This window comes from Eleutherodactylus coqui, chromosome 13, assembly GCF_035609145.1.
Source record: "Eleutherodactylus coqui strain aEleCoq1 chromosome 13, aEleCoq1.hap1, whole genome shotgun sequence".
In the NCBI taxonomy this organism is placed as follows: Eukaryota; Metazoa; Chordata; class Amphibia; order Anura; family Eleutherodactylidae; genus Eleutherodactylus; species Eleutherodactylus coqui.
The window spans coordinates 127,865,415-127,881,847 of record NC_089849.1 but is presented as its reverse complement, the minus strand read 5'-3'; the positions used below and the strand labels follow the sequence as shown (position 1 = coordinate 127,881,847).

Genomic DNA, 16,433 nt, shown 5'->3' with positions numbered 1-16,433 from the left:
CATGGCAAAGTTCAATTTGACTCCACCCATTAAGATAACTTTCTGTGTCACTGTTTATTTGCCCTTTCAATTGTTTTTCAATGGATTGTGTCGTGTTAGGGTAGCAATAGATTTTCAATGGCTTAAGACAAGATAAATTGTCACAGAAAGTTACCACAGTCAAGTTAAGTTTTGCTCCATTTGTACATAGAAAGAGCAGCAGGAAGGATAGAGCAGGAAAGGTTCCTTGTATACGTGTGTGCATGTGGTAAGTGGATGGCCCAAGGACTCGGCCCCACAGCCTACAAAGGTTGTGCCGCCATTGTGGTAGGAAGGATAGCTCTGGAGCAGCTGCTCTAACAGGTAACATAGCACACCACCTAAGAGATGAGCGACATTCATCATCGGCGTGCGGACGTCCTTCTCTTCATTCACAGCATTGATGTACTTTAATACTAGGACTATAATACTTAGATCCAGGCAGTTTGTATGGTCCCTCTGAGCCAACCACATATGTATTGCAGCTATTGCTGCTTCCCTGTATAGTACATGTAGGAGCAAAAGGTTTTAATGCTTGGCAGGGATTTCTTGCAGCTTTGGAGGCCCCACTGCAAGCTACAGAATAGCAGGTATAAGGCAGCTATGAAGAATGGAAGGGACCCAGTACTCCGCAGCAGCTGAGCCCTCTGCAATGAGCACTAGAGGGTATATTGCCAGCGGTCTGGAGAATTACATGTTCTGCTCTCAAGGTCTCAATCCCATAGGCACCCGTCTTCATGTACCTCATTCAGAGTATGGCGGTGGCTGGGAATAATCTATCAGTTCACTAAATGGTGGAAGTGAGGAAGTTGACAAAGAACAAGGATATGGTGGAGGTGGAGGAAATGGTGGAGATTGAGGATATGGCGGTGGCTCCAGGAAAGTTGCTTCAGAATATACTGGAGGGTCCGGTAGAACAAAACCAAAATTTTCATTTGCACGCATCTAGAATGAGAAAATCCATTAAAAAATCATTTTAACCATTGCAATGCTTATTGTTATTGTACAGCCCTCCTCCTTGGCATATTAGCAGTAGGTACATTAATGCTCTACTGAGACCCATCGCTAGTTTTGCAACACCTGCTGATTGGATGCCCTTGCCACAATTGTCATGCATGGATTGAATGTTCATTTCATGCAGTCATGTGTGATATCCATGAAATGTGCAAATTGATCTTCCGGTCGATTGTGTGCCACAGACCACCATTCCCAGTAGCACTGTGAGCTAAATACCCCCCCAGCGTTACAATGGCTTAGGAGAGGCCTCATTTAGTTAATATGGCTTCTCTCTGCCATGTGGAGGCATCCCAGGGTGGTGAGCGGCCGCTCCTGAAGCTCCTGCACCTTCTCTGATGTCAGGTAAGATGTGGAGCAATTGCAGTAATGCTGACTGGCTTTCTTATGTCTTGCTGAACATCTCTTCTGAGAAGGGTCTGGAGCTTCAGGAGCAGCCGCTCCACATATCCAGTGGAGCAGTGAAGACTGAGCATGTGTGACCACCTGGGAATGATTACTGAGGTGGACACAGAATAGAAACAGCAGATGGCGCTATTCTAACACATATTGCAGGTTATCATTTTCATTTTTTGCTCCCCACTTCCAAGACCCAAAAGGTTTTAATTCTTCAATTCCCAGAGCCGTACGAGGGCTTGTTGGTTTTTCAACACTGTATTTTAGTTATTGATACCATGTAATATACAATGTATCCATAACCTTTTAACATTTTAAGTGGGATTAAATGGAAAAGATGCAATTGCACCGTCATTTTTGGGCTTTTGCTTTTCCAGTGTTTACAGTATGATAAAACGGTTCGCTGTATTCTGTATAATTATGGACATCCCACATTGATAAAGTACTAAGAAATAAGAACCCCTAGAAAATTATTTTATAACCTTTTCAAAAAAACCTGCTTGCTGTCATTATATTCGGAGACCCATAACTGCTTTATCCTTCAGTCGGTGGGCTGTGTCGGGGCTCGTTTCTATTGTGTGGCACGCTCTAGTTACTGCTGGTACCACACTGGTGCCCATAAAACTTCTTCATGGCTTTTATTCACTTTTTCCAGGAGATGGGGTGATTGAAATAAACAATTCTGGTGCTGTGTAGTCTAGTCCGGGCGTTAATACAGGATAAACACTGTTGTATTTTAGGCCGCGGCGGGGGAGGAGGAGGGAGCACTGTAAGGTCTCCGCCATGAGCCTCGCTAATTGCTAGGCTGACCATGGGGAATCGCAGCATGCCAGCATTTTAACCACCTGAGCGGAGTATCGCTATGATGCTCCGCTCGCGGACGTCAGGCTGCGCTTTCCATAGTTATCCTATAGAAAGCGTGTCATGCGAGCTCCGCGGGCGATTTATCGCATTAAGGCAGCCTTAAGAGTTCAGGTTTTTATGCATCAGTGAAATGTTTATTCTTTTATCATTCTGACTGTCTGTTGCAGAAATTGGAAAACTGTTGAAGTTTAAATAGTTTTTTATTTTTGAAAATAGAAAAAATTGTTCCAATTTCAAAAATCTTACTATAAATACTCTTCAACTTGCAATCATCTGTACAATATACCAGCATATGTCTGTATCACGTTGTATTGTTGGCACAACTCTCCAGTGGAAGTCCTGAGGCAATGGCATCAAATAGCCGACTCATCGTTTATTTATTGAAATAAAAGCCAGCAATAGATACGTGTTTTGGGGTGAACCTCTTCGTCAGTCATGCCCCCCACCATCCACCTGTTGGGTTCATACCTCTCCCAGTAGTGATGTACCCCCAGCACATCACTACTGAGAGAGGTATGAACCCAACAGGCGGATGACACCAGCGACACATCACTACTGGGAGAGGTATGAACCCAACAGGTGGATGACACCAGCGACACATCACTACTGGGAGAGGTATGAACCCAACAGGCGGATGACACCAGCGACACATCACTACTGGGAGAGGTATGAATCCAACAGGTGGATGACACCAGCGACACATCACTACTGGGAGAGGTATGAACCCAACAGGTGGATGACATCAGCAACACATCACTACTGGGAGAGGTATGACAACAGGCGGATGACACCAGCGACACATCACTACTGGGAGAGGTATGAACCCAACAGGTGGATGACACCAGCGACACATCACTACTGGGAGAGGTATGAATCCAACAGGTGGATGACACCAGCGACACATCACTACTGGGAGAGGTATGAACCCAACAGGCGGATGACACCAGCGACACATCACTACTGGGAGAGGTATGAATCCAACAGGTGGATGACACCAGCGACACATCACTACTGGGAGAGGTATGAACCCAACAGGTGGATGACATCAGCAACACATCACTACTGGGAGAGGTATGACAACAGGCGGATGACACCAGCGACACATCACTACTGGGAGAGGTATGAACCCAACAGGTGGATGACACCAGCGACACATCACTACTGGGAGAGGTATGAACCCAACAGGCGGATGACACCAGCGACACATCACTACTGGGAGAGGTATGAACCCAACAGGCGGATGACACCAGCGACACATCACTAGTGGGAGAGGTATGAACCCAACAGGTGGATGACACCAGCGACACATCACTACTGGGAGAGTTATGAACCCAACAGGCGGATGACACCAGCGACACATCACTAGTGGGAGAGGTATGAACCCAACAGGTGGATGACACCAGCGACACATCACTACTGGGAGAGGTATGAACCCAACAGGCGGATGACACCAGCGACACATCACTACTGGGAGAGGTATGAACCCAACAGGTGGATGACACCAGCGACACATCACTACTGGGAGAGGTATGAACCCAACAGGTGGATGACACCAGCGACACATCACTACTGGGAGAGGTAGGAACCCAACAGGTGGATGACACCAGCAACACATCACTACTGGGAGAGGTATGAACCCAACAGGCGGATTACACCAGCGACACATCACTACTGGGAGAGGTATGAACCCAACAGGCGGATGACACCAGCGACACATCACTACTGGGAGAGGTATGAACCCAACAGGTGGATGACACCAGCGACACATCACTAGTGGGAGAGGTATGAACCCAACAGGCGGATGACACCAGCAACACATCACTAGTGGGAGAGGTATGAACCCAACAGGCGGATGACACCAGCGACACATCACTACTGGGAGAGGTATGACAACAGGCGGATGACACCAGCAACACATCACTACTGGGAGAGGTATGACAACAGGCGGATGACACCAGCGACACATCACTACTGGGAGAGGTATGACCACAACAAGCGGATGACACCAGCGACACATCACTACTGGGAGAGGTATGAACCCAACAGGCGGATGACACCAGCGACACATCACTACTGGGAGAGGTATGAACCCAACAGGTGGATGACACCAGCGACACATCACTACTGGGAGAGGTATGAACCCAACAGGCGGATGACACCAGCAACACATCACTAGTGGGAGAGGTATGACCCCAACAGGCGGATGACACCAGCGACACATCACTACTGGGAGAGGTATGAACCCAACAGGCGGATGACACCAGCGACACATCACTACTGGGAGAAGTATGAACCCAATAGGCGGATGACACCAGCGACACATCACTAGTGGGAGAGGTATGACAACAGGCGGATGACACCAGCGACACATCACTAGTGGGAGAGGTATGAACCCAGCGGGCGGATGACACCAGCGACACGTCACTACTGGGAGAGGTATGAACCCAACAGGCGGATGACACCAGCGACACATCACTACTGGGAGAGGTATGAACCCAACAGGTGGATGACACCAGCGACACATCACTACTGGGAGAGGTATGACAACAGGCGGATGACACCAGCGACACATCACTACTGGGAGAGGTATGAACCCAACAGGCGGATGACACCAGCGACACATCACTACTGGGAGAGGTATGAACCCAACAGGCGGATGACTTCAGCGACACATCACTACTGGGAGAGGTATAAACCCAACAGGCGGATGACACCAGCGACACATCACTACTGGAAGAGGTATGACAACAGGCGGATGACACCAGCGACACATCACTAGTGGGAGAGGTATGAACCCAACAGGCGGATGACACCAGCGACACATCACTAGTGGGAGAGGCATGAACCCAACAGGCGGATGACACCAGCGACACATCACTACTGGGAGAGGTATGAACCCAACAGGTGGATGACACCAGCGACACATCACTACTGGGGGAGGTATGAACCCAACAGGCGGATGACACCAGCGACACATCACTACTGGGAGAGGTATGAACCCAACAGGTGGATGACACCAGCGACACATCACTACTGGGGGAGGTATGAACCCAACAGGCGGATGACACCAGCGACACATCACTACTGGGAGAGGTATGAACCCAACAGGCAGATGACACCAGCGACACATCACTACTGGGAGAGGTATGAACCCAACAGGCGGATGACACCAGCGACACATCACTACTGGGGGAGGTATGAACCCAACAGGCGGATGACACCAGCGACACATCACTACTGGGAGAGGTATGAACCCAACAGGCGGATGACACCAGCGACACATCACTACTGGGAGAGGTATGAACCCAACAGGCGGATGACACCAGCGACACATCACTACTGGGAGAGGTATGATCACAACAAGCGGATGACACCAGCGACACATCACTAGTGGGAGAGGTATGAACCCAACAGGTGGATGACACCAGCGACACATCACTAGTGGGAGAGGTATGAACCCAACAGGTGGATGACACCAGCGACACATCACTACTGGGGGAGGTATGAACCCAACAGGCGGATGACACCAGCGACACATCACTACTGGGAGAGGTATGAACCCAACAGGCGGATGACACCAGCGACACATCACTACTGGGAGAGGTATGAACCCAACAGGCGGATGACACCAGCGACACATCACTACTGGGAGAGGTATGATCACAACAAGCGGATGACACCAGCGACACATCACTAGTGGGAGAGGTATGAACCCAACAGGTGGATGACACCAGCGACACATCACTACTGGGAGAGGTATGAACCCAACAGGTGGATGACACCAGCGACACATCACTAGTGGGAGAGGTATGAACCCAACAGGTGGATGACATCAGCGACACATCACTAGTGGGAGAGGTATGAACCCAACAGGCGGATGACACCAGCGAAACATCACTACTGGGAGAGGTATGAACCCAACAGGCGGATGACACCAGCGACACATCACTACTGGGAGAGGTATGAACCCAACAGGCGGATGACACCAGCAACACATCACTACTGGGAGAGGTATGAACCCAACAGGTGGATGACACCAGCGACACATCACTACTGGGAGAGGTATGAACCCAATAGGCGGATGACACCAGCGACACATCACTACTGGGAGAGGTATGAACCCAACAGGCGGATGACACCAGCGACACATCACTACTGGGAGAGGTATGAACCCAACAGGCGGATGACACCAGCGACACATCACTACTGGGAGAGGTATGACAACAGGCGGATGACACCAGCGACACATCACTACTGGGAGAGGTATGACAACAGGCGGATGACACCAGCGACACATCAGTACTGGGAGAGGTATGAACCCAACAGGCGGATGACACCAGCGACACATCACTACTGGGAGAGGTATGAACTCAACAGGCGGATGACACCAGCGACACATCACTACTGGGAGAGGTATGAACCCAACAGGCGGATGACACCAGCGACACATCACTACTGGGAGAGGTATGAGAACAGGCGGATGACACCAGCGACACATCACTACTGGGAGAGGTATGACCCCAACAGGGAGATGACACCAGCGACACATCACTACTGGGAGAGGTATGAGAACAGGCGGATGACACCAGCGACACATCACTACTGGGAGAGGTATGAACCCAACAGGCGGATGACACCAGCGACACATCACTACTGGGAGAGGTATGAGAACAGGCGGATGACACCAGCGACACATCACTACTGGGAGAGGTATGAACCCAACAGGCGGATGACACCAGCGACACATCACTACTGGGAGAGGTATGAACCCAACAGGCGGATGACACCAGCAACACATCACTACTGGGAGAGGTATGAACCCAACAGGTGGATGACACCAGCGACACATCACTACTGGGAGAGGTATGAACCCAATAGGCGGATGACACCAGCGACACATCACTACTGGGAGAGGTATGAACCCAACAGGCGGATGACACCAGCGACACATCACTACTGGGAGAGGTATGAACCCAACAGGCGGATGACACCAGCGACACATCACTACTGGGAGAGGTATGACAACAGGCGGATGACACCAGCGACACATCACTACTGGGAGAGGTATGACAACAGGCGGATGACACCAGCGACACATCACTACTGGGAGAGGTAGGAACCCAATAGGCGGATGACACCAGCGACACATCACTACTGGGAGAGGTATGAACTCAACAGGCGGATGACACCAGCGACACATCACTACTGGGAGAGGTATGAACCCAACAGGCGGATGACACCAGCGACACATCACTACTGGGAGAGGTATGAACTCAACAGGCGGATGACACCAGCGACACATCACTACTGGGAGAGGTATGAGAACAGGTGGATGACACCAGCGACACATCACTACTGGGAGAGGTATGAGAACAGGTGGATGACACCAGCGACACATCACTACTGGGAGAGGTATGAGAACAGGTGGATGACACCAGCGACACATCACTACTGGGAGAGGTATGAACCCAATAGCAGTGTTGCAAAACCATGTGGGTCTAAGTTAGCCATGTCATACTGAAGGGGCGAACATAAAAATGGACGCGGACACACACAATATGTCTGGCAGCCTAAAGCCTTCACAATATCGCACTATCTTACATCTAGTAAGGGGAAGGATGTCAGCTCAACTTTCCTAGTGTCCCAGTGATTGATACTGGACAGCCGGGGGGGGGGGCGCTTTGTCAATCTCTTTATATTACGCCCTTTTAGGGGATTTAGTGTGTGGATTGCGTACATAAAGCCATACAGTACCTGCGGAGGAGGCCCCACTATGGAGTTTAGGGACTGGAGGCCGTAGTGAAGGATGTAGCTGGATAGGTTCAACTGCAACAAGTTTGTCATTATAACAAAAGAGGTGACAGCGATGGCGGCCAACTGCAACAGAACAAACATTATTATGGCGCCTATTGGGACGCAATCAGTATAAAAATCGTAATATTATGAATATTATCTTATAATGAAAATCAGCCTGGAACCTGTATGTGTATATATATATATATATATATATATATATATATATATATATATATATATATATATATATATATATATCAGCCTGGAACCTGTATGTGTATATATATATATATATATATATATATATATATATATATCAGCCTGGAACCTGTATGTGTATATATATATATATATATATATATATATATATATATATATATATCAGCCTGGAACCTGTATGTATGTATATCAGCCACACTCACAAATAATGTGCTCCATCATAAACTCTAATGTAATAGTGTATCTCTAACTAAGACAGTCATACTCTTACCAAACAAGGAGCACTTGATATATCTACACCAAGACAACATGTAACCAATAACATCCCTACACGGTGATCATTCCGTGCTCCATACTGTAGGGTCCATGGAGTGGTCCCACAGCCAAGAAGATGGCAGGGTAGATAAGGATTTCTGTCACGGTGGCTCTACCATCTTCTTCCCTGGGTGTATCTTGGGACACATCCAAGTTACTGCTGGGGAAGGCTACAGGGAAAAGTAACCAGAGGTTACCTTAAATCTTCTGGTCACTCGTGACGCCACCATTCCGTCCTCTGTGGTGAAACTCGTTGTAGGAATAACTTAGTCCACACACAGGGATAACTTTCTGGAGGAACGGTCGGTAATGTCCGTTTACTGTAACTTGATAATGGGTTCAACAGTAGATTGGCACAGACACAACAGAAGGAGGTGGTGTGACAGGGAGGATGCTCTGGGCAATCCAGACAATCCACAGTCGAGTTATCTGTGTGATCCCGCTCCCGGCAACTCTCCTTCTCTCTCTCTAACCCTCTACTGGTTCACACTAACGCTTCTTGTGCCTTCATGCACCAAGCAACGATTCCTTCCTCACCCAGTGCATAGTAGTAGCACATCCCAGGTATCCCAGGCATGATCCCAGGCCAAGCAGTAGGGAATCGCTCAGCTTCCTCCATTCTTCACCCACACACGCAGACCCATGGGTATCGGCTCACTCACTGGCTTGTCAGAAGAACTAGCAGCAGACTGACTTTTGCTAATTCTATCTAACCACTTGCATCCTCCTTGCAAACAAATATATATCACAAGGTCACATGACATACAATATGATACATTTCTCAGACATAACCCAGACATTAACCCATTCAGTGCTGCAGAGGTGCAACACACATCAAATGCATACACATAGGAGACACTGACAATACGATTGTATAAGACATTATGGGGCCCCTGTTAACTCTGGGCCAGTACAATACGACTTCACAGATGGAGCTCTATAGAGTACAGGGTTATTACAGGTGACCCCCGATGTGAGACCCCCATAACTCCCAATTACTAACACTCAGATACAGAAATTTGATATCAATGGAAACATAAACTCAAAAATGTTCCTGTAACTAAACAGTCTAACAGTAGGATGTTCTTGTTCCCCACAGCAGCCAATCACAGCGCAGCTTTCATTCTCAAGCTGCTGAGGTAAAAAACATGGAAACAGCGGAGCGTCTCGCCAAGTTTCACTTGAAGCTCTCAGAAATCTACCGTCAGAGCGAGTGAGAATTGGACGTCCCGACGCCGACCGTGTGGAAGACTCTGCGCAGACACTTGCAATGTCATCTCTACTGAATACAACTGTTACCGGAGCAGAAACCAGACGACGAGCGCGGCGACGTTCCTTCTGTGACAGAATGTGGGCTGTAATAGAAAGGGATAGTTTGGTGGAGTCTTTAGTGATGGAGCCCCTTCCAGCTTTAGGGCGCAGTGACCAAACTAATGTCAGAATGTGGGGAGGAAACCCCTCCTGTATATGAGGAGCATGTGGGCCACTCCCCCAAGGCGAATGCGTTTGGCGCTATAACCTGTAGGACATTGTATCGCCCCTTCGTCTTCCAGGAAGAAACAATTCCTGGGATTTCATACCTGGGCACTACAGATATGGCTTCTGCCTCAGCTGGAACAGGGAATCCCACCAAGACGGGCCTCCCCCCATTATCACAATGTAGTCAGAGGTGAGCGGCAACTACCGCACAGATGGATCGGCCATACAGGTCATGACAACAGTGAGCTCTTCCTGGGCTTCCATGTTCCCCAGCCTTTACACCTTGTGATTAGCATCTACATGCCCCCCTTAGCACCCACCATGATCTGCGGTATCCCAGAAGCCATTGCATATATCAGTCGTGATGCACTACAACCTGTACGGCAGGAACGTGACTACAGGATCAATGTGTGCTGAGTGACAAAAGGGGCCGCGCTGACACCTCTGAGGGAAAAGGCGGTTGGATGTTGTGTAACAAACCTTTCAAGTTTCTGTTCCCATTGATATTAACCCCTTGAGTGGCACGCCCGGAAATTTTCCGAGACGAGCTCCACTGCCGATAGTAATATAGCCCTGAAGATTTCCGGGCTATGTATCACTATGGGAGCTGCAGACAATGCCACAAGCTGTGACATTGTGCTCTGCCTGCACAGTCCCACAGAGAACAAAGCAAGGGCTTTGAAAAACCAGCAGAAGATATTGCCGATCTGCCGGCAATCTCCTGCTTCTAAGTCTCCTGCTTTGTTTACAGGTTGCCGTAGAGACCATCGGCTTGTCAGAAGCAAGCCGATGGTCTCTGTGGCAGGAAGAGCTAGTGCTTGGCTGTCAGAGGACAGCCAGGCACCAGCTCTTACAGCAGAGATCAGAGAAAACCTCCAATCTCTGCTGTGTTAACCCTTTACATGCTGCAGTCTATGTGACTGCAGCATGTAAAGGGCTGTCACCATCGGACCCCCGGAATGTGATCAGGGGGTCCTGATGGGTCCCTGTGGAAGTCCCCTAAAGGGACAAAAAAAATAATTAAAAAAAAAAAAACAAAAGTAAAAAAATTATAAAAAAAAATAATAAAAACACTTGTCTCCCTTTACTTGGTAAAAAATGTAAAATACAATCACACATGTGGTATCCGTGCGTCGTAATGACCCAGAGAAGGAAGTTAATGCATTATTTAACCCCTTAATGACAGGGCCCCTTTTTTTCTTTTTTCCCCATTTCTTTTTTTCCTCCCCCCTGTTTAAAAAAATCACAACTTGTCCTGCAAAAAACAAGCCCTTATACGGCCGTGTCAATGGAAAAATGAAAAAGTTATGGCTCTTGAGACGCAACTGCAAAACTAGTTGAAATTCAATGATTAGACCATTTTAAAAAACCTGCCATGGTGGGCACGACAGGGTGGTAGGAAACCCGCCACTCAAGGGGTTAAATGTATATATCTGAGTGCTATGAGTGTAAGACCATTTAATATAGCCCTGCCTATACATGGTATGGATACAGTACAATTACATCCAATGACTCACAGGGGACATCATCTTGGATTGAAGCAGTTCACTTGTTTCTTTTCTCATCCCAGACTGCCATGATGACTTCTCCTACTAACACCTCCTCTCTGCAGTTTGCTGCCTTCCACAATGCCCCATGCTCTTTAGTTCCCTCCATGGTAGTTGTGCCCCTTAGTGTTGCATTCAGTAACAATATCACCATACAGTAGCAGTGCCTCATGTGCCCCTTGTGTGCTCCCCCACTCACTAATGGTACCCCTTTAGATCCCGCCACAGTAATACTGTCTCCCCTGAAGCCTTTGAGTGGACAGACAGCCCCGTTGATGCCTGACGGAGCCGCTCCTACGGAGGGGGGGGGGGGGGGTATAGCATTTAATCTGAGAGGCAGTTAGGTTGAATCCGTTGTAGGCAGGTTAGGAAGGACACCGTCTGCAGGGCTTCCTCTTCTAGCTACATAAGTAGGACAATCAGTGCAATGATCGGGCATTGCCTTATGACCGCAGCCTCCAGATCCTTTACCGAGTAGCTGCACATCCAGAAACCTTTGGACATGTCTAAAGTATTGAGCAGCGGGGATCGTCTATGAGGCCGTCGCCAGCAGCTGGAAGAGCCGGAAACAAGTCACCTAGTGGAGGGGACTAGTGAGTCCTGCAGCCCCCTCATTCCAGTGATCATCGGGGGGCTCAGCAGTGGGACCCAATCATCAATTCTTCAGTTTTTCTGAAAGTGCAGCTACTCTTTCGGCCTCATGTCCACGGCCCAAACTGAATTGTGGACCCACCCGGACGCTCTGCAGTTCAATATGCCCATAGACATGCATTGGGCATCCACAGGTAATTAGATACCTGCGGATGTCAGTTTATCCTGGTGTGCGCATCGTATGCGCAGGATATAAATCGTAGCATGCTCCATTTTCTGCGGGTTTTCCGCACGGATGGCTTCCATTGAAGTCCATGAAGCTGTGCGCTCGGCAGCACATACACAGCTGACACTGCGTCCGCGCCGCGGATCCACCGGAAAGCAGGACATTAAACAAAAAGAAAGCACGGCGCATGCGCGCGGCACGCTGCCGGTGTCCCGAGTGCATTCGCTGTTCAGAAGAAAGAAGATCCGTCCGCGTCTAAGGAGACCCGCGCCACAGTGAGTAAATGTATTTTTCGGCCTGATGTCAGCGGGCACGGACGGATTCTGCACTGGGAGTCCGTGCGCCCGTGGGCACCAGGCCTTCATCTTTCCAGCGTCGGTTTCAGTTGTGTAATAAATACAATTGATCTCAATAACCAGGAATATACAAGTCATGTAACACAAAGTCGCTGTGGCGCCCCCCGGCTGCGGCATCTGATAGAGCGCAGCCCTAGAATGGCATCCCTGATAGCAGACATTGTCTGACTGCTCTGCTTAATGAGCCGCTGTAGTATACAGTAATCCAACTGCTGGTAAGAACTTAAAGAGTTGGTACCAACATCGACTATTACTACCTACCCACAGGTGATAGAGGTCTGATCGATGGGGGTCTCACTGGATGATGAACTAGTTGAAATTGGGGGTAACTCGGAGATGCAGGACACTGGCTGACATCTCAGCTTCTTCCTGGTGACGGGGCTTTGAATACCCCACCTCCAGCAAAGCGAGCACTGTGATTGGCTCATCAAGTGCCAGCCAATCACAGCTGGCGCTCGATAAGCCACTCATAGCCACTCAGTAAATTACATCACTGAATGGCTGTGATTGGCTCATGGAGCATTGCCTGTGATTGGCTGGCGCTCGATCCAATCACAGTGCTCGCTTTTCTGGAGGTGGGGTATTCAAAGCCCCGTCGCCAGAAAGCAGCTGAAATGTCAGAGCGGAGGACACTGCAGTTTGCCGCAGCGCCGCCAGAGACCATCGCAAGGCATTGGGACACTGCAGACCAAGTTAGTATTGATTTTTTTTGCAGGTTAGCTGGGTCTTATTTTCGGAGGAGGGTTTACATTTCAAGCCTCCTCTGAAAACTGGGGTAGGTCTTATTATTGGATTAGGTCCTATTTTCGGGGAAACACGGTGACATACAGTATGGTGGCCAAATAAGTGTTAGCATTGTTTTTTAGACCAATGTATCAAGCAACTTATGAGGCTAATGCTGGAAATACTCACATCTCCACAGTCGGTACCACAAGGGTAAATCCTGAAGGAATCAATGGCGGATAAGACAATGCCAGCCACAGAGGCGAGAATGCTGTGGATGTGGAAGATGTTGCAGACTCTGATCTGTGGTGAAGCACATAGGCAATATGTTACAGATGGCAGCAGACGACCTGCACGCCGCGCCGCCCCCCGTCCACCATCTGCGGCTGTAAGTGGCAAATCACTCGCTGGGGTCACATCTAAAGCGGCATTCAGAATCCTAATGGCTGCCACCGGTTACCGCCATTTCACTGGAAACCATTGCCTACTAGCATGCTGTACTATTATTAACCCCCTAAGGGCTAGACACATTGTAGCGGTTTCACCCATGTGGAGGTTTTACTGCCCTTTGTATTTCCTTCAGCTAACACAATTATTTTGGCTTCGGTTTTCTTTCTGTGACGTGTGGGGATTTATTTAATGTCTTTTTTCACTGACTTTCCCCCATTTTTTAGTTTTATTAGGGATAAAAAGATTAAAAAAAGTGTTTGGGGGGGGCTCCTCATTTAGCTTCAGACATTTTGATACAATGCGTCTAGTCTTTGATTACAGGGCGCATACGGTGACGGTTTTGGTTGGCGGTCGGTCATTTTCTTCTTTATGTTTATATTTTAATTTTATTCTGCAACTTTTTAAACTTATTTTTGCAGCTATTTTTACCACCTGTGACCCCCATGATGTCATACAAGACCTCTGGGTGCCATTCACAATGTCTTTTTGTATTTCCCACTGTAGCTGGGGCATCTATAGGAGCCGCATCCACATGAGCCTCAGATACAAGGAAAACATTCCCCTGTAGGGACAATAGTCACTGGCACAGCTGATCTGGGTCTACTAGGACCCTGCAGCCCTGCTGTGACTGGGGGAAACGGGCAGTCATGTGATCGCCAGCTCACACAGTGGAAATAATCCTTCCACTTTCACTTTTTAGTACATAGCACTTATTGAGCGCTTTCTACCCAAGAAAGAAGAAGGTAAAAGTGGTTAAAACACCTCTTCTCCCTTCTCCTCTGGGTTCTCAGCTGTGACAGCTGACAACCTGACCCAACCTTCTTGATTGCAGGATCAGAGGCTTTACTCCCTCACCATACTTCTACTATCACCTCCCCTCGGTAACTTGGACGGATCCGTGCTACCCTCAGGGTGAGAGACGGTAGAGCCCAGCGACAAAGCCCAAACTCTACTGCGCTGTGTCCTATGCTGGGGCCGCTCCTCGGACGCTGCATGAACAGTGTCCTACAGGTCTTTTCCAGAGTTGTACCCCCCCCCCCCCGACTGCTTTCAGTGACCCGTTTGTATCTACCATTATACGCCTTTTCCTTAATTCAGCATTTACTCACCAACTTAGAGGATACGATGCTATTAGCAGCCACAGCCAGAAATCCCGAGCAGATCATCTGTGAAAACACAAAACTATTACTTATCCCCTTTGGGCGGCCGACTAAGTCAGCAGTTTGAACCCTGCAGTTCTTCGGACGAGGCCGCCATGGCAATAAGTTGACTTTACTAAGTGGTAAAATAATTGTGTTTCTTACCAAAATGGCAAAAATAATGCCAAATATGAGTGCCAGGCTCCAAAAATTAAAAATGAACACTTTTCTCCTTGGGCAAGCAGCTGGGGGAGCGTTCCTCGCTCTCGCCACACACAGACTGACCGCTGACGCTCTCATGACTGCGCTAACGTCTATGGTGTGACCAGCGAGTGGAGAGACCCGGCGCTCAGAACTGAGCAGAACCGGGCCCAAATGACCAGGGATGAAAATGATGTGGGCAGCGCATGGGAGGAGAGGGAGTCCTCTGCCCGGCCCGTTCCTGGTGATGCCACTTCTAGGGAGACGCTGCAGGACCATCAGGCTGCGGATCCCGAAATGTATGGAAGGAGACTGAAAATCCTTCCCTGCTGTTTCCTGACACCACGGGGGTGAACAGGCGAAGACAGAGGACTGCAAAGACCAATGCGGCAAGCCCAAAGTATTCCCGAGGGCTGATGGAATGTACACTTTCCCCCGGTTTCTCTTTGGTATAGAATCCCTGGCCAGGGTGAGGGTCTTGGACCCTATAGGACCACCCGAAGGGTTAATGCTAGTGAGTGGAAGTAAATATGGCACCGTCATTAATAGCGAGACCTTACATAAAGGTAAAAGTCGGTGAATAAAGGTCATTTTGCTGCATAGTTATTGGGTAGGATGACCCGCACGGATCTGGTGTCACGGGAGAAGGAGAGGATTATTTTAGGTGGAGGAGAGACATCGAGGAAAGGCGCTTTTTTCCAATTTTGTGCTGTTTTCCTTATACAGACAAATGAAGAGGAAAATGATTCTATTTTGATCGTATAAGAAAGGGTTAAATGAAAAACAAAAAATATCAGCAGACTAAAAAATACTCAACTGAAAGGCATTAGTTCAGAACTGAGAGGGTAATCCACATGTAACACATCTCAGGGCCCCTGCCCACGGGCGCCCACAGTCCTCAGGTACAGCTGGCATCGCACGGCACTCAGACATCTGCCCCTGTGCGGTCCGCCCAACATGCTACATTGAGCAGATATTCTCGGGCGACGGGCTGCCATTACTTTCACTTGGACTTTCAGTCCGAGCCAAAAAAAAGATCCTGTGCGCATACAGCCATGGAACTCACGGGCGCTAATACGGTTCACTCAATAAGGCCTCA

General features: G+C 48.7%; 1 protein-coding gene across 1 annotated transcript; it reads right to left on the bottom strand.

The window, feature by feature from the left end:
* Positions 1 to 539: 539 nt before the first annotated feature.
* LOC136588389 (uncharacterized) lies at positions 540 to 13,782 on the bottom strand. The gene is made up of 3 exons (XM_066587557.1): positions 13,734 to 13,782; positions 8,047 to 8,169; positions 540 to 963 (listed from the first exon to the last, which is right to left on the bottom strand). The coding sequence occupies exons 2-3, from the start codon at positions 8,134 to 8,136 to the stop codon at positions 763 to 765; spliced, it is 291 nt and encodes a 96-aa protein (XP_066443654.1). The 5' UTR covers positions 8,137 to 8,169; positions 13,734 to 13,782; the 3' UTR covers positions 540 to 762.
* Between the last annotated feature and the right edge of the window lie 2,651 nt (positions 13,783 to 16,433).